General features: G+C 42.1%; 2 protein-coding genes across 2 annotated transcripts; one reads left to right on the top strand and one right to left on the bottom strand.

Moving 5' to 3' along the window:
- Nucleotides 1–1676: 1676 nt before the first annotated feature.
- Nucleotides 1677–2520, bottom strand: LOC138875745 (uncharacterized). The gene is made up of 2 exons (XM_070154607.1): nt 2290–2520; nt 1677–2192 (listed from the first exon to the last, which is right to left on the bottom strand). The coding sequence occupies exons 1-2, from the start codon at nt 2518–2520 to the stop codon at nt 1677–1679; spliced, it is 747 nt and encodes a 248-aa protein (XP_070010708.1).
- Nucleotides 2521–6263: 3743 nt separating this feature from the next.
- Nucleotides 6264–7147, top strand: LOC138875744 (uncharacterized). The gene is made up of 3 exons (XM_070154606.1): nt 6264–6587; nt 6705–6756; nt 6888–7147. Exons 1-3 carry the CDS (start codon nt 6264–6266, stop codon nt 7145–7147), a joined length of 636 nt encoding a protein of 211 aa, XP_070010707.1.
- Nucleotides 7148–19207: the final 12060 nt, after the last annotated feature.

Genomic DNA, 19207 nt, shown 5'->3' with positions numbered 1-19207 from the left:
ACTTTGGTACCCATGAGATATGGCCTGAACTTTTCCATGGCGAAGATAATGGATAGAAACTCTTTCTCGATCACCGTATAATTGACCTGGGCATCATTCATTGTTTTGCTTGCATAGTACACCGGATGAAATATCTTGTTGATCCTTTGCCCCAAAATTGCTCCTATTGCAACGTCACTAGCATCGCATATGAGTTCAAATGGTAAGCTCCAATTAGGTGCGGTAATGATGGGAGTGGTAGTCAATCTATACATGAGAATCTCAAAAGCTTTCAAGCAATCATCATTGAACACAAACTTTACATCCTTTTCCAACAACTTGCACAAGGAGTTCACCACCTCTGAGAAATCCTTGATGAACCGACGGTAGAACCCCGCATGCCCAAGAAAGCTCCTAACACCCTTGATAGAAGTTGGAGGAGGGAGTTTTGAAATCACTTCAATCTTCACCTTGTCCACTTCGATACCGTTCTTTGAGATCTTATGGCCAAGGACAATACCCTCCTCGACCATAAAGTGGAACCTTTCCCAATTAAGCACTAGATTGGTATCTTCACATCAGGCCAACACTTTATCAAGATTGCCCAAGCATTCTTCAAAAGAGTCACCCACAACACTAAGATCATCCATGATCACTTCGAGGAAGTCATCCACCATATCCGTAAATATTGTTATCATACACCGCTGAAAGGTAACCGGTGCATTACACAAACCAAATGGCATCCGTGAGAATGAAAAGGTGTCATACGGACATGTGAAGGTGGTTTTATCTTGTTCTTCCGGTGCAATCAAAATCTGGTTGTAACCTGAGTACCCATCCAAAAAGCAATAGTAGGCATACCCGGCAAGTCTATCCAACATTTGGTTAAGAAATGGCAATGGAAAATGATCTTTGTAGGTCACTTTGTTCATCTTTCGATAATCCATGCATACCCTCCATCTGGTGACAGTCCTAGTGGGGATCAACTCACTTTTCTCATTTTTGACCACAGTCATACCCCCCTTCTTCGGCACATATTGTACCGGCGAAGTCCATGAACTATTCGAAATGGGGTACACAACCCCTGCATCTAGCCACTTGATAATTTCTTTCTTGATGACCTCTTGCATAGCCTAATTCAACCTCCTTTGATGTTCCACGGAGGGTTTGGAATCATCCTCAAGTATAATTTTGTGCATGCAAAAGTCGGGACTTATCCCCCGAATATAAGGCAGAGCCTATCCAATTGCCTTCTTCCTTCTTTGGAGCACCGCAAGGGTGACATCTACTTGCATGTTAGTTAAGCACGAAGAAAGAATAACAACTAAAGTTGAACAAGGGCCCAAGAATTCATACCTAAGGTGTGAAGGCAAAGGCTTCAACTCCAATGTATGAGGCTCCTCGATTGAGGGCTTTGTTGGTGGAGTCTTCCGGTTCTCAAGATCCAAGAAAAGTTTTCGGGGCTCATATGTATATGGACCCATTCCTCGTAAAGCATTGACACATTCAACTAAGCCTTCATCCTCGGTCACATCATGGTTCAACAACATATCTTCCAAAGGGTCCTCCACATTAATCACAGCACTGGTGTCTTCAACAATCACCTCAATCACAAGATACACAAATGAACATGCTTTGTTGCTATTTGGCTGCCTCAATGACTTGTAGACATGGAGCATAACTTTTTCATCACCCACCTAGAAGGTGAGTTCCCCTGTTTCCACATCAACTAAAGCCTTCCCTGTAGCTAGGAAAGGTCTCCCCAATATAATCAGCACCTCATAGTCAACCTCGCAGTCAAGAATCACAAAATTTGCGGGAAGTATGAACTTGTCGACCCGCACTAGCACATAATCTATAATCCCCAATGGCCTCTTCATTGTCCTATCCTCCATCTGCAACCTCATAGATGTTGGCCTTGGTTGCCCAATTCCCAATGTCTTAAACACAGAATATGGCATGAAGTTAATGTTTGCCCCTAAGTCGCAGAAAGCTTTGGCGAAATTGGCACTACCAATAGTGCACGGGTTTGTAAAAGCACCGGGGTAATCTAGCTTTGGAGCCATGTAATGTCCAATGGAACTCACTTGATGCGTCATCTTGATAGTTTCACAATTCATGGATCTCTTCTTTGTAATCAAGTCTTTCATAAACTTGGCATATCCTGGCATTTGTTCTACAGCTTCCACCAAAGTTACATTTATCGACAAACTCTTCATCATATCAATAAATTTCTTGAACTGGTTCTCATTATTTTGTTTCGCAAGCATCTGAGGGTATGGTGGAGGACGCCTTGGCTTTGGGAACTACCGTTTCCGGTATGTCTATCACGTATTCCCTAGACGGGTTCACATCATTTTGTGTCTCCTCCACGTTGTCATCAATGTCTATTCTTACTTCTTCATTCACATTTTCATCACTCACTTGCACATCATTGCTTTGCTCATCATCCTCTTGCACCAACACACCATCACTCACAACCTTTCTTGCATTAGATGTACTAGCAACTCCACCTCTACCACTCCTTATAGTCACCGCCATAGCGTTGCATGTATTGTTCCCTCCCTTCGGGTTTACTACCGTGTTACTAGGTAGTGCCCCCTTAGGGCGAGTATTCAACGCTTGAGAAGTTTTGCCAAGTTGGCCCTCCAAGTTTCAGGTAGAAGTATTGTGGGATGCCAATTGGGCATCGAAGTCGGCATTTTTCTTCATTATTTGCTCAAACATGGATTCAATCCGTCCCATCTCGTTGTTGGACGAGGTAGGACCTTGAGATGGAAATGGAGGTGGGTTGTTAGGTTGTTGAAACATCGGAGGCCTTTGAAAGCCCGGACCTCGATTCCCTTGATTGCCGTTATTCTAATCCCCTTGGTTGTTTTTGCCTCCCCAATTACTATTGTTATTTCCACCCCAGTAGCCTTGATTGCCTTGGTTTTCGCAATTTTAATTGTTGTTCCCCCAGTTGCTTTGGTTGTTGTTGTTTGCATTGTTCCAATTTCCTAGTTGATCTTGATTTCCCCAGTTTCCTTGGGATCTCCACTGTCGTTGTTGTTGATCGGAGCATTGTCCTGTTGTCCTTGGTAGTTGTTCACATACTGAACCTCTTCACATTGATATCATACCCATCATATTGATTGTAACCACTACTACCTTGTTCAAATTGATCCGGATTTGCTTGACTTTGTTGACCTCTTTGCCTCCTCTTGTTGACCATTATATTTACCTCTTCCTTGGCATTCACTTTTTTTGGCCCTTGAACTTGTTGTAACTGATCTTTGGACAACTGGTTCATGGTTGTAGTCAACTCGACTATAGCTTGGTCGTGGTCATGGAGCTCTCTGTGTAGGTGAATGACATTGGGATCACCTTGTGGCACATTAGCTCCTCCAGCATGTATCAACAAAACCCTTGAGATGCTTCTAGGCATTTTGGTGTGGAGATCCGGTGAAGAAACCCCTATGTTCCAAGAGTGTAAGCATAACATTGGTTATTTGGAAGTTACTCGCCTTAATCTGGGGCAGGACTATTGCACTTGCATATCCTTTGTTAGGCAACACCCGGTGTGCTGCCCTTGCTGGAGGTGGGGGAGGGTTTGGAATATTATCATGAGGTGGTCGGCCTCTCCTTTGTGCTTGAGGTTCGGGTTGAATCTCATCTACATTGTCATCATCTACCTCCTCCCCCAATGGAAAATTTTCGGGAGCATCATTGTTAAGAGCCATTTTGTACCTAGACGCAATTCACAAACAAAGTAGAAAATCAGAAGGAAAGAAAAACAAAATACATAAATACTCGGAGATATAGCTAAAACCGTTTAACTACCCAACAACGACACCAAAAATTGATCGGTTCCAAGCTTGCACTACTATTGAGTAGCGAGGATGGTCGATGCATTACCTAACAAAGGTCGGGAGCGACTCCACAGGGAGTTAATTAGTTTGGAGTTAGGTTTATATCCGAGTAGAGATGCGGGTTTTGCCCGTAATTGCACTTTCACAAATGGTTGGTTCTGTTTTCTACCTCTACTTCTATACTATAACATGCAATAGTTAAACTAAGTACAATATTTTTGTTGGTTGTTTTCAAATATTAGAAGGGACTAGGGTGGTGACTTCCGCCTAGGTAGATATCTAACGTGTATCGAGAATTCAGGGCAAGTTTGTTATGATTAGGGTCGTGATATAACCATCACACATAAGTGCTCACTCTATACCTCTCGGTAGTATGAGTGACTTTGCACAATTTGGCTTTCTCAAGTCCAAATAGGTTTTCATGCATAACAAATGATATTGGCTCAAGTTGGGTATTACTATCTCTAGGTTTACTCTTTAATTGGGGCCATCAATCTCTTAAATGCACCACAATTCTTTGTTAGCCTAATTTTTCTAGACTTAGTCCCTCTTTCTCAAGAAGAGTCTATGTCATAAAGGCACGAATCAGTGTTTGCAACCACCAATTCTACAATTAATGCATAAATTAGGTTAAATATCACTAACCCATAAACAATTAAGCCCTAAAATTCAAAACCCATTAAATATCAACACGGGTAAGGTCAAAACCCTAGCTAATGGGTTTAGCTACTCATAATAAAAGCAGAAATCAAAGATGAAAATGAAATATATGCCATACAAGATGAAAATCTAAAGATTGAAGCTAAATCTGCTCTAAAATTACTCAAAAGGTAAAACCCAGCCGTTCGTGTGTCCAGCAAAACACAACTTAACCTAAAATATGAAAAAGATATATTTATACTAGGTTGAAATTCCCGGAAAAAAATGCCCCTGCGGAGAATTCGAAGGCGTAATTCTGACAACGGCTGCGCAATGGAGAGCGCGGTCTGCGTTTCTTCAATTTTGGGCTTGGGTTGGACTTAGTTTTGCGGACAACATAATTTCATTCGCGTCAGCGTGTGCTTCCATTGTGGCCGTGTAATTTGGACACGGACTGCGTTCTTCTGTTAAGCATGACTTGCAGGGTTTCTGAACTTTAATCACCGCTCACAGCAAAAATACCACCGCCGCCGCATCAGATATTCCGCGACCGCGCTTTTCCATTGCGGTCAGCGGTAGGAATTGTGCTCAAATTAGCCTCTCTGAACTTTACTTTCGTGTGCCGCCTATTTGTGGATGCCTCAGCGGTGGTCCTCACGCGGCCACATATTTTGTCCGCTCTCCGCGCTCTAGTTCAAAGTCTTTAGTCAGTGCAAGTTTACTCCTTCATAAGTTTATTTTGGCTTCTTTGCCTCATTTTGACCAAACCCTGTAACTAAGCACAGAAAATTAGTTTTCGGGAATACTTTTACACATTCTTGATCCAAAACCTAATCTAAAGAGAGCATAAGATAGGTTAAAATCCATAGTTATCATACCACAACATGTAAAGCAGTTCCCTCCATGGTTAGAGCATAACAGACTTCGTTTCACTAGAATTTATCTTCTCTCATTTAATTTCCTTTTCTTCTCTAACTAGTTTCTGCACACAATTACAGTCTCTTCATTTTAAAAAATATATAGTCGGACTTGTTTTCTATGTTAATATAAAGTGGGCATAGCAACCAAAAAGTTAAGCAAAAAATTGTTGGTGTTAGAAATGAAAATGAAGCTTCTCTCGAATTCTCCGATGAAAGTATGAAGAAAGACAATGGAGACAAATTGGATAGGTTACTTATATTTTGATTTGTGTCTGAGAAGGGTGTATATCGTAAGGAAAGGATGGGTCAGACCTTTTTGGACTTGGACTCAACTCTAAACGGGCCTCTTTTGTTTTGGACTTAGTTCTACATCAAATGGGCCTTAAAGCTTCAGTTATTCTATTCCCCCATTCTAAGACAAACCCAAAAGATAGAAAGAGATATTTTATATAGTAGATAGAATCATTCTTTTGTAACTATTCTTTTAGTATGTTACAAAGGTTTGTTACAATAGTTGTTAGGAATAGGCTAGTAAAATACTGCCACTTGACAAAGTTTGTTAGACTAGATTCTATTATTTTTGTATAAATAGATTACACTATGCAGAGAAATACACACAGAAAATTTCCAAAATTCATTCTCTTCATGGTATCAGAGCAGGCTTGAACTGCTTCATTATTTTCACGATCCTTCAACGATTTTGCTGTTTCTTTTTTGCTTTTTCTCTTTAGCTATGAGTACCACTGAACAGACTCCAGATCTTCACGCATCATCCACTTCCACAATCGACCCTGTTGTACCAGCAACTTTATTTATGAGCGGAGTGGTTGATTCATTACATCCCTACTATCTTCATCCCTAGGATTACCCAGGGATGAATCTTGTGTCCACAGATTTTGATAGAAGAAGCTATGGTGGATGGAGAAGAGTTGTAGTAATTGCTTTATCTGCAAACAATAAGTTGGGTTTTATTGATGGAACTCTTACTATTCCACAAGTTGATTCTGGACTTCAAAAGACTTGGGCAAGGTGTAATGACATGGTATTGTCATGGATACTCAATTCTCTATCTAAGGAGATAGGAGAGAGTGTTCTTTACTCTCAAAGTGCCAAGGACTTGTGGAGTGATTTGGAAAACAGATTTGGACAAACTAATGGAGCGAAGTTATTTCAGTTACAAAAGCAACTTAGTGTTGTGGTATAAGGTAATTTTAGTGTATCAACCTATTTTACTAAGGTGAAAAGCTTATGGGATGAGCTTTATGCCTTGAACACTTTCTCAGCATGTGTTTGTAAATGTGAATGTGGAGCTCAGGTGAAGAATTCTAAGGCACATCAAGATGAAAGGTTGCTGCAGTTTTTGATGGGTTTGAATGACATATTAATAGTGTTAGGAATATATTGTTGTCTTCACCCTTACCTTCCATTGTACAGGCTTATTCACTGGTGATACAGGATGAGAAGGAGAGGTAGATTTATGTTGCTCCTGCATATCCAGGAGAATCAGGATCTTTCCTTGCTACAAACCAGCAGGGAAATGAAAGAAGGTTCAATGAAAATAAGGGACAGAAGGGAGGTTTTGATCCTAGAAAGAATGCTGGAATATGTACTTGCTGCAAAAAAACTAGGCATACTATTGATAAATGCTATAGGATTCATGGATTTCCTGCAGATTTTAAGTTCACTAAGCAGAGGAAGTTTCAACGGAATGTACAGGCAAATGTTGTGTTTAACACGAATGAAAAGGAAATCCAATGAAACACTAATGTACCAGGAACACAGTCACTTACCCAGGAAAATGTGACACAATTATTGCATCTTCTACAACAGGTCAACATAGGACATTAAGGTGCAGGAACCTCTGAAGCCTCTGCAAATCTGAGTTGTGCCGGTATAGCCAAATTTTACGATTCCTTTGCATGTTTCATTCAATTTGATAGTGAATCATAGATATTAGATAGTGGTTCAACTAAGCATATGACTTTTAACATAAATTTCTTTATTAACTATAAAGCCTTGCCTAAACCTGTCATGGTCAATCTGCCTAATTCACATAGAGTAAAAGTTATACATTCAGGTTCTGTTGCATTATTACCAAACCTAGTTTTGCACAATGTATTGTATGTGCCTTCCTTTAGATTCAATTTTGTTGTCTGTGCACAAGTTGTGCAAACAACTCCTATAGTATGTTCATTTCACTCCTGATTCTTGTTTTCTGTTGCATGGCCCTTCACTGAAGAGACCTATGGAGATTGGTAAGGAGACAGGAGGACTCTTCATTCTCAAGTCAAGACTTGCAGCCCCAGTTTTTAAAAGTTTCCCTAAGTCTAGTACTTTTGTACCTAGTCAGAGTTTACATTTTGTTCCAGTTTTTAATTCTTGTTTTGCTTTTTTTTTTTATTCTAATGTAAAAGGAAAGCTATGGCATTATAGGTTAGGCCATATGCCTTTGAGTAATATGAAGAAAATTTCTAATGTTTCTGTTCCTTCATGCTTTACTCATTCTACTCCTTGTCTTATTTGTCCGATGGCTAGACAATCCAAGCTTCCTTTTCCTTCAAGTTCTATATCAACCAAAAAGATCTTTGAACTAATCCATGTAGATACTTGGGGACCCTACAAGGATCCTACCTATGATGGTTATAAATATTTCCTCACTATAGTTGATGACTACAGAAGAGGGACTTGGACCTACTTACTAAGTAGCAAGTCAAATGCTTTCACTGTGTTAAAATCTTATTTAGCAATGGTAGAGAGGCAATTTCATACAAAAGTTAAGATAATCAGATTAAATAATACTTCTAAATTGGGTTTTGGAATTGTTCAAACATTTTTTTTTCTTTTCCAAGGTATTATACATCAAACCAGTTATGTGTCCACTCCACAACAGAATGGAGTTGCGGAGAGAAAACATAGGCACTTACTAGAGACAACTAGAGCTCTATTGTTTCAATCTCATTTACCTATATCATTTTGGGGGAACTGCCTGCAGCCACTTATTTGATCAACAAATACCCTTCCAGAGTATTAAAGTTCAAGACTCCTTATGAATTCCTTTTTCAAACCAAACCTAGCTATTCTACTTTAAGATGTTTTGATTGTCTATGCTTTGCCTCCACCCTTTCAAGACAGAGATCCAAATTTGACTCAAGGGTTGTTCCTTGTGTGTTTCTAGGCTATCCACATGGCAAAAAGGTTTATAAGGTGGTTGATCTGAAGACATTAAAGGTCTTTGTTTCTAGAGATGTAATATTTCATGAGGAATTTTTTTCCATTTGCTTCTATCAAATCTGATTCTTTAGGGGCTTCTTATCTGCGAACAGCCACATTGAACAATTCATTTCCCTTAAACTCATACTCCTCCTCACATTTGGTTTCATCTGACAACCAACACTCTACTTCTACTCCTTCTCCTGCCTCTATTGTTCCTTCTTCTCCTACCCCTACTGTTTCTTCTCCTACTTCTTACCTTGGTACAACTCTATTACCTAATAGCCTATTACCAGTTTAATCATCACCAGGCTGGTCCTCTTTAGTATCCTTTTTTCCTTTACTATCTTCACCTGTTCTCAGTCTATGGTAGATACTCTAATTAGAAAATCTACCAGACCTCACAATCCTTCTACATACCTCAAGGATTACAGTTGTAATGCTTTTCACCTCTAAGATGTGACTACTACATGTTTTCTTGCCCCAATCTCTCCTCCATTCTTATCCTTTAGTAATTTTTCCAACACTAATCAACATATGCTCAATTCTCTATCTAATATGCATGAACCTATTTAGTTATTCACAGTCTGCACATTATCCAGGGTGGCAAGAAACCATAAAACAGGAAATTGCCGCTCTTGAGCTCAATAAAACTTGGGAAGTCATAGAATTACCCCCCAGGTAGAAAGGCTTTACCTTGCTAATGGGTCTACAAGGTGAAGCAACGATCAGATGGTAGTGTGGAAAGGCTAAAGGCTAGGTTGGTGGTAAGAGGTGATATACAAAGAGGGGATTGACTTCATGAGACCTTTTCCCCGGTGGTCAAGATGACCACCATCAAATGCATTTTAGTTGTTGCAGTTAAGAAAAGATGGGGTCTTTATCAATTGGATGTGAACAATGCGTTCTTACATGGTGATTTAAACAAAGAACCCTATATGAAATTCCCAATTGTCTTTACACCACCTTCTCCTAACCATGTTTGTAAGTTGAAGAAGTCCATTTGTTGACTTCGTCAAGCTTCTAGGTAATGGTGTGTACGGTGAAATCGAAGGGTTCAATTTTCCTTCACTATGATGCCTCATAAGCATATTTCACAAGGTTCGAGACTAGGGTCGAGGTCCAACCTCGAGGGCTATCGACGCCCGACCTCGAGGCGATACAGACCAATAGCTATGATGGAAAAAAGGGGAGGTCTCGAGGTGAAGCTAGAACCGACAAAGTCTGTTAGGCTACTCTGAGCCCGTATCGTGGCATTAACTAGCTATCTCATCTCCATATCCTTGTAATAAATGCACTTGTACTATGTTGGGATTCCCCCTCTTATAAAAAGGTGATCCTTACCATCTTAAACATCTGTTGCTCCATAGTAAATATACTAGAACATTCTCTCTGCTCTCTAACATATTCTCTTGGTCTTGTTATCTCATTTACTGCTCATATTTATTGTGTTCTATTCATTGTTCATCATTTATTGCTTATTATTGGCCATAAAGAGCCGTATTTGATTTATTTATAATTGTTAGTCTCGACCACCCTTAATAGCTCCCAGCCGAGCTTCAGAGTCGACCCCGAGACCGTTGAATAGGAAAGCTTGAGGCCCCGATTGGCAGCGATTTGGTTTGATTAACATCTTATTTTTATGCTCTTATCTCGTTTATATGTCTTTCACATAGCATCAACTGCCTAACAACTAGCATAAAAATAGATCACGTATTTTTAGAACCACTAAATCAAATTTAATTGTTATTACCATTTTCACGGTAAATAGTTTGGCGCCCACCGTGGGGCTAAAAATAATAGTGATTATTTTCTTGCTGGTTTAACGACATAAAGTAAGATATCTTTCACACTTTTTCTTGCCCGGGATCTTTGATTTCAGGTCAAAATTTCCGACTCAGTGAACAATCTTGAGAACCACAGAGAAAATGGTGTTGGTGTACCACCATAAACCCCTAAGATCGCACCAGAACCGATTCCCGTGGACGCGGTCTCACGCGATGCTCAACACATCGATGTAAGGTCCCACACTAATAGGAGCGTGCACCAAGAAGACCGACAAGAAGCTCAGGAAACCCCGGATAGGGAAGAACGGGAGGTTAGATTTAACGTTATTTTTGAAATATTGCAGGAACAACAGCTAGCGATTGCTCAGCTGCAATGTCACCAGAAAACTCCCAGCATGATAGCGACGGGGACGGCTCCCCTGGACGAGCAGGTACCGGAGAGGTCAAGCAACAACGAGTCAGTAGCCAACCACACCATTGTAAAGATGCTCGAGGACCTCACAAAGAGGATCGAATCGGGCTAGAAGAAGATAGAAGCCAACGACAAAAAGGTCGAGACCTACAACTTCAGGGTCGACCAAATTCTGGGCGCACCCCCGATCCTGAAAGGTGTGGATTCGAAGAAGTTCATACAAAGGCCGTTCCAGAGGAAGCAACTCCAAAATCTATTTAAAAGAAGTTCAGAATACCCGAGCTTCCGAAGTACAATAGAACCTCGGACCCCAGTGAGCACGTCACTACCTACACTTGTGCAGTAAAGGGCAAAAACTTAAAGGACGATGAGATCGAGTCCGTCCTACTAAAGAAATTCGAAGAAACACTTTCTAAAGGAGAGATGATGTGGTATCACAACCTAGCTCCTAACTCCAGAGACTCATTTGCCATGCTGGCAGATTCCTTCATAAAGGCGCATGCTGGTGCCATCAAAGTAGCAACAAGGAAATCCGACGTCTTCAAGATCAAACAGAGGGAGAACGAGATGCTGCGAGAGTTCGTATCTCGCTTTCAAATGGAACGAATGGAACTACCACCAGTCTCTGACAACTGGACAGTACAGGCCTTCACTCAAGGTCTGAATGAGTGAAGCTCAATGGCTTCGAAACAGCTGAAATAGAACCTGGCCGAATATCCCGCTATGACCTGGTCGGACGTCCACAACCGATACCAGTCAAAGATCAGGGTCGAAGACAACAAACTAGGAGCCCCATCGGGCTCGGTCTACCCAAGTAGGCTTCTGGCGAAGGAGCCAAAGCCAAACAAAGAAAGGTACCAGCCATACACCGAAGATAGGAGAAACGCCCCGAGGCGTAACATACCCCGCACCGATCGAAGAACGGATCGGGGATAGAATCCTCAGGGACTTGTCAATAGAGCTAGGTTCGATTGGTACACAGGGCCGACGGAGGCACCTCTCTTGTCGGAATACAACTTCAATGTCGATGTATCAGACATTGTATTTGCCATCAGTAAAATCAGAGACACCAGGTGGCCAAGGCCTGTACAATCGGATCCTTCACAAAGGAACCATAACTTAGTTTGTGAATTTCACAATACACACGGTCACAGGATCGAAGATTGCCGACATCTCCAGGAAGAGGTAGCTCGACTACTCAGCAAGGGACACCTCCGAGAATTCCTCAGCGATCGAGCCAAAAATCAGTTCCGAGAAAGATAGGCGACCAAAAAGAATGAAGCAAATGAGCCGCAACATGTCACCCATATGATCTTTTAAGGTGTCGATGCCCTGCAGGAACCCACAGTCAGAAGGGCGAAAGTATCCCTCACCAGGGAAAAGCAAACTCGAGACTCTATCTCAGCCCCATTGCGACGCACTGGTAACTTCTTTTTTGTGGATACATTTCAAATTAAACTTGTGTTTGTGGGTCCAGGTAGCTCAGCCAATATTATCAGGTTGGGGGCAACAGAGCAGTTTGAACTGCTTAACCAAATTATTCCCACCCCTGGAACCTTCAACGGATTCAACATGGCGACCACAAGACACACTCTCGGCTATCCCCGACTAAACAAAGCAGGGGACCGTACCGCGTACTCAAACAAGCGACTGAAACAAATCAGGGCTCGAAACATCACTGGCACATTTTACACTAAGGTATGACCATCTCCTTTCTCTTTCAATTAGATTCTACACTGACCTGAGTGCGGGTATCCGATCAAAATGACCAAAGCACTCTCCAACTTGAAGGCCTTAGGTATCAAAAGCATGTGTTGCACTCTTTTCCTTCAACCGAATTTTTATCCCAAAAAGTGTTTTACCGGCGAGGTTTTTAATGAGGCAACATCTATATGCTGCCTAAGGAAGATCCAATAAGTATTCATGGCTTCTTTTGCAATCAACCGCGAATACTGGGGAGCATCCCCCCGGAAGGTCACCAACTCAGAAAAGCCAAGATACATCAAGAAGAGTCGCATTAGGAAAATAATATACCAGGCCAAACGGTCGAAAGAACCGTGTCCGCATAGAACAACCGAGCCTGCAACAACAAAAACATGTGTACTTGTACCAAGTTATCAAAGAATACTTCCCAAAAGCATTTTACATCTCATGAAAGATCGATATTTTTGCAAAAAAATAGCCCAAAGCTAAAAAATGTCTCGAATACTCGGGGACTGCCGACAATAACTTAAAACAATGCGATTCCCGGGTCGGAGCTGCTAACTTGTAAGCCCCGAATGAGGCAAGAACGAGATCACAAAACAATTCCATAGCCAAAAACGCCCCGAACACTCGTGAAGTGGCGTCGAAAACTCAAGGCTACACGACCTCCGGGTCGGAAACTCTGAAATCGTAAGCCCTCGATGAGGCAATGCCACGTTCACAAGTAATGGCTCCCGAGCCAAGAAACCCTCGATGACTCAGGGACTACCACCAATCACCATCTCCATCAACTTATCAAAACCCGAGTCTGTAAGGTTACATGCGGGTAGCCTCGGTCTCGTAAGACCTACATAAGGCAATAGTAATATCTGTAAGACCTCAAGCAAGGCATGGACCATACTTGTACCAAGTATCCCAAAACTGTAAGACCTCAAAGGCATGTAAAACATGTAAGACCTTACTAAAGGCATAAACCCGATCTCAAAGTTTCGGCTATATATCAAACTTGTAAGACCCCTAAAAAGGCATACCCTCGATATAGATGTCGAAACTACTTCACTCGGGACTTAAAGGCTCCGGCCAAACACAAATGACTCCGGTTATAAGGTTGTACCAGCCAAACTAACATGATTCGGGGACGCCCAACTGTCACTATAAATCACAGGCCTTTAATTACTTCGAATATACTTTGGAAAGAACCGGTTAAATAGTCTACCTTCGACATAGGTAAAAGAGCTTCGACCATGTCAGCTCCTAAACAACTGGCTTCGAGATAATCAACCTCCGAGCCAAACCTCCTCAGGTGCTCGATCATCGCCATATAATGACTCACAATCAAGGTTTTTTATTATGCCGTCGAAGAGTCAGGCAAACATTATTTCAAAAAGTCCTTAACGAGGGAAAATTAAAGCCTACTTAAAAGGTCACATCGACCCAAGGCATAAGATCCATTGTTTCCAGCCCACATAAAAGGTCGCATCGACCCAAGGCGTGAGAGCCTCTACCGCCAGCCCACACAAAAGGTCACACCGATCCAACGCGTAAGAGCCTAAGGGCCAGCTTGAAATTCAAAAACTTGAGGGTCGAATGAGCTCGAGTTGTAACTTGATTCGGAGATTGAACCTAAAACAGTTAACTGAATATGCCCAAGAGAAAACACGTAAGAGCCACTATCGTCAGCGCTAAAATTAAAGGTCGCACCGACCAAATGCTTAAGAGCCACTACCTCTAGCGCTAAAATTGTAGGTTACAGTGACCCAACGCATAAAAGACAGGTCTAACCCAAGAATACTCGGGGACCGACTTTCGACCATCACAGGCCGCTTAATAATAGCAAAAACCCGAGGGTATAACCCAAGGTCTAAGATCTCGAATCGATTGTCAAAAGTATCACTTATTATTCTCAAAAGGCAAAGGGGAAAAGAAATGATAAAAAGTGAAAATACTATTATATATATGGCTTGCAGAGGTACGTTTACAAGGCTTTTGAAAAATCCTTACAAAAAAGGGGCCAAACAAACCCTGATCTAGCATCGAGCCTGCATCTTCAATAGATCCACCAGAGGTCGTGCCCCAACGGTTTCGGCTACATCCTCAGGACTTTCGACGGCCTCTTCCCCTCGGGGAATCCCGCTTCCATCCTCGTCATCTTCTAAGCCACAACCCGGCACATCTCCAGAAGCAAACAGGGCAGCAACTCTCTCCTCTAGGGTCTTCACCCTCTCGTACCCGATAGACGACTCAATATCTCTTGCATGTGTGTCCTCTAGAGTTCGCCCCCGAGACTCTAACCGAGCGCACTCCACGGCTCGAGTCAATTTCAGCTCAGCCCTCTCAGACACTCTCCCAATGTGGGTATTTATTACAATGGCATCCTCTTTGTGTGCAGATATAAGCGCCTCAGCTTCGGTTTTAATCTCAGATAGTGCAGCTACTAAATCAGAGTGGAGACCTCTATATTTGTCATTATCCGCCCTCGCATCTTGAAGTTGACGCCCGACTGAGGCCATTTTTTCCTGAAGGGTATCACTCTCATAGGTTATCTCTCTCAAATGTCGTTTGAGTTCGAGGACTTCAGAGTCTGTGGCTCAGAGCCCATCCCTCAACAGGGCACCTTCCTTCTCAAACTGCATGAATCAAATCCAGGATTGTAAAACATTGGGATCCGGAAAATATTCAGACGATAGTAAAATGGAAACTACGTAACTTGTTCAACAAGATGAGCCTTCTCACGCTCATGACGGGTCACCTCAGCCTAAAACCGCGCAAAAGTCTGATTACAAAAACCTTGGCCTGAAGCCATGAAAAAGGCAAGTTAGAAAGACAAAAATCATAGTGACAAAGATCAAAATGACAGACAGGATTTAAAAAAGCTACCTGCTCGCAAATCTTGCTCATTTCGTCAAAGATGAGTGAAGCATCAAGCTCGGGAATTCCCCCGGGAGCGGCTAAAGGCCTATCGAGGGCCTCTCTGTCTCTAATAGGCACCACCGTATTGGAAGATTCTTCATTCGAGACACCTTGTATTCCCTTAGGGGGTAAGGTCATTCCCTAAAGGGAATCACTCACGACAATGGCACCAGTGGGGTCAATCAGGGCCATCTCTTGTCCATGAAGGGCTCCAGAACTGGGCTCCTCCAAGCCGCCTACCAAATGCGTTCCATATCAAGGGGTATTTTGGCCATCGGCTGGCTCGGGGACATCGCCCGATACTCCCTCAGTGGCCTTCTCATTCCGAAGTTGGACCACGATGACATCAAGCTTCGGCTCAAGAGCCTCCATCTCTATGGCATGAGAATCTATCAGGTTTTCCCCTACCTCGGGCGCTATCAAGAAATTATTTTCCCCTTCGCCTTCGACTCGGGGACTTCTAGTTGCTCCCGGAGTTAAGTATACCAGGTCGGCTTTAGTTTATTCCGCCTTGATTTTCTTGGATTTCAAAGGTTCATATGATTCCCTTTGTCTTTTCTTCCCTTCATCGGGTCCCAACGTACTCTTGCCACCAAGTGATGTTTCCTTCATCAAGGGAATCTCCCCCAGACCTGCACAAACGAAAGAGGTTAGCATAGGGATAGAGAGTGCTATCAATAACGATTCAGATTAAAAGCTACGACTGCAACAGGGGCGAAAGCACACTGTGGTCCTTAGCTTCCCATTGAGTTTGAGATAGGTTACGCCACACTCGCTCGGGATATGGGCAAATCGAGTCCAGTTGACCGACCCAACCCGAGAGGTTCGTGACCACTCCAGGATAAATTGCCACGGCTACACCAGTAGAAAAAAATAAGCGCATAGAAAGATGTACCTAAAAAGAAGTAAGGAAATGCTAGATAGCGTGTCTACTTACGTTCCATATTCCACCTTTCAGGGAATGGCATCCTTTTCACCAGGATCAGATCCGAAGTCCTTACTAGAACAAAGTGGCTCATCCACCCTCCGTTCCCAACTTCTTCGATACAAGCAAAGAGGGCCCTCGGAGCTCGGCAGTGAAGCTTAATCAGACCCCCAAAAGAGATGGGGGCCATCATCATGATCAGGTGATCGAGGGTGAAGGGCATCTCCTCAATCATGCTCACATAGTACCTGATCATGTAGATAGTGCGCCAGAATGAAGGGTGAATTTGGTCGAGGGTCACTTGGTGCTGCTGGCAAAAGTCGAGAATCACGGGGTCTATCGGAGGCAAAGATGGCCCCACCGGCCCAAGAATAAATGGGTAAGTATACACACTGAGGAAACCGGCTTTGTATGTCATTATATCCTCCTCCCGAGTAAGGATACCCACAAGCACTGTGTCCCCCCAGCAGCAATCAGCCCTCACCCTTTCGCCGTCTGATACCGAGCTAATATACTGAGACACGGGCTCGCGGCACCCAGTCTTCGAATAAGGTCTCTCGACTTTGAAATCGGAAGCCGTTGCAAAAATATTCTGGAACACATTCCACAGCCCGAGGAGGCATTGCCGTTTTACCTTTAGATGGAAGCGAAGAGGAGGATATCATGTTACAACCGATATCCACATATGTTAGTTCATGCCATATATTAGTTAACATAAATCCAAGAAGGAATTATCTTTGAGACGATAAGAAGTCAATCATATTGGTCTTAAGTGATACAAGAGTGTATAAGGGTGATTAACAAGTATTAGAAGTTAAATGAATCAAGGATGTTGTAACTCGTATTTTCAGGTAAATATAGTGGTGCTTAATACACTAAAGAGGTCATGTATTAAGGTATTTTAATCATATAATATCCGTATCATAAGTCTTGAAGTCAAATGAGTTATGAAACAAAAGTCGAAAAAAGTTGTCTCAACTTAGGTTCATAATTTTACTTAAACATTAGGTCAAATGTTTCTAATCTTTTATCCTACTTTACAAGGAATTACGGGGTTATCTACCAACCAAATTAAATATCTATGAGTCTAGTTTACAACGCATTAAACCGTTCATCGATACGATCTTGGAGTAGAGAGATATTCGCATTTTCGCGAGACTGCACCAAGCACTTCTCTATGGGGCCCACTAAGGCGGTTTAAGATATTTAGACCTATATAGGATGCCTCCAACCCGTTTTAAGTCATTTCTTCTCACTATTTTCAGACCTTAGAACCCTAGGAACATCCTCTCAAGGTTCTCTCAAGATTCAAGACCCAAAAAAGGGCAAACAACACAAATCAAGTGTCGGGAATTCCGTGGCGCTAGTAAGTCTCTTGTTCTTCTTGTTGTTGCTCATTTTTGTGTCGTTCCAGCTCGTGTGGGAGGTTTTTTTAAAGGGTTTATGTTCTGTAAATACTCCCTCATGTTCTTAATATCAATCCTAGGTGATTTCAAGCCTTCTAAAGTGATTCTAGTGCCGAAAAACACTAATTGATCGCTAGTTTCGTTTTTTTGTTGTTGTGGCAGCATTGGAGGGATATTTCATGGAAATTTAAGGTCAAATTGGAGTTGTTCTTTCTGTATAAAGGTAAGGAACCTCTTACTCTATATGTATTTAAGATTATCCAAGTTGCGGCTAAGCCATTGAAGCTAGAACTTGTGAAATATATATCGAAAGGCTTGGTAGTAATGTTATTGTTTTGTGGACTGTTTTGCGTTGCTGTTGGGCTGCGTATTTTACTACTGTTTTGTGGAGTTTTGGAGGAGGAAGGGTGTGGAGAAACACCATATATATGTAGGGTTGTGGGATTATAGTTATTCGTAGCATTTCTGGGTCGTTTGACACGACTACGGTGGTCGTCGTATGTATGGAGTGATTAGGCTGTGCGTGGACTATTTTGGGAGGCTCAATATGTTTATTATTGATGTTGTTTGGGATGTTTGGTGATTGTTTTGAATGGTGTGAAGTCATATATATAGGGGAGGTGCTGTCCGTTTCATCGTAAAATAGGTTGTGGTCGATACATAATAGTTATGACGCTTAAATGATAACGATAGTATCGTTTCTCTTATTGTAGACTAAGGAGTTTTGACAATTGCATAGCTTGAGATTGGGGCAGTATATACAAGGTATGTGAGGCTATCCCTTTCCTTCTTTTGCACGACTCCGATTGTACATAATGTAATGAACGAGCTTCCAAGATACTCTACTCTTAGAAGCTAGCAGTACTTACATTGTTTTCCCTCTTATGGAACGATTGATGTTAATGTTGCTTCTCTTATTCTTATGTTATCAATGTTGTTGGTACTTCCTGATTCTTATAAGGTTCATAGTGAAGAGTTAGTCCTAATAACGTGTACAGAGGATACCGACCTTACGTCACTCCGAAAGGTTTAGAATATGATTCCATGAGTCGAGCATGCATTATATATATGTATCTATTTTACTCTACCGAGCCACGCTATAGTTGGCCGGGTACGGCACCTATTGTGCAACCACTGATCAGTTGGGTTTTACCGAGCTCCACGTGGCCGGGTACGATTCTACCGAGCCTTATGATGGCCGGGTACGTTTTTTTTACCGAGCCTATTATGGCCGGGTACGATATGATGATGATGATGCCCACAGAGGCAAATGTTTTAAAGGTTTATGTATTTATACATATGTATCATGCATTTCATGTCAGTAGACCTCAGAGGTACTAAGATGTTACAGGTTGTATATTCTCTATCCTTGCTTACATTACTGATCGTATTTATGGTTCTCTGCCTTACATACTCAGTACTTTATTCGTACTGACGTCCTTTTATTTGTGGACGCTGCATGTC

This window comes from Nicotiana sylvestris, chromosome 8 (assembly GCF_000393655.2).
Source record: "Nicotiana sylvestris chromosome 8, ASM39365v2, whole genome shotgun sequence".
In the NCBI taxonomy this organism is placed as follows: domain Eukaryota; kingdom Viridiplantae; phylum Streptophyta; class Magnoliopsida; order Solanales; family Solanaceae; genus Nicotiana; species Nicotiana sylvestris.
This window is presented reverse-complemented; position numbering and strand designations above follow the sequence as displayed.

Coding starts and splice junctions, on each gene's coding strand:
- LOC138875745 (XM_070154607.1), bottom strand. CDS start 2,520: ATGGCGGTGACTATAAGGAGTGGTAGAGGTGGAGTTGCTAGTACATCT. Junction 2,193..2,289: donor TGATAGACATACCGGAAACG/GTAGTTCCCAAA, acceptor GATATGATGAAG/AGTTTGTCGATAAATGTAAC.
- LOC138875744 (XM_070154606.1), top strand. CDS start 6,264: ATGAATCTTGTGTCCACAGATTTTGATAGAAGAAGCTATGGTGGATGG. Junction 6,588..6,704: donor AAAAGCAACTTAGTGTTGTG/GTATAAGGTAAT, acceptor TGTGGAGCTCAG/GTGAAGAATTCTAAGGCACA. Junction 6,757..6,887: donor GTTGCTGCAGTTTTTGATGG/GTTTGAATGACA, acceptor CTGCATATCCAG/GAGAATCAGGATCTTTCCTT.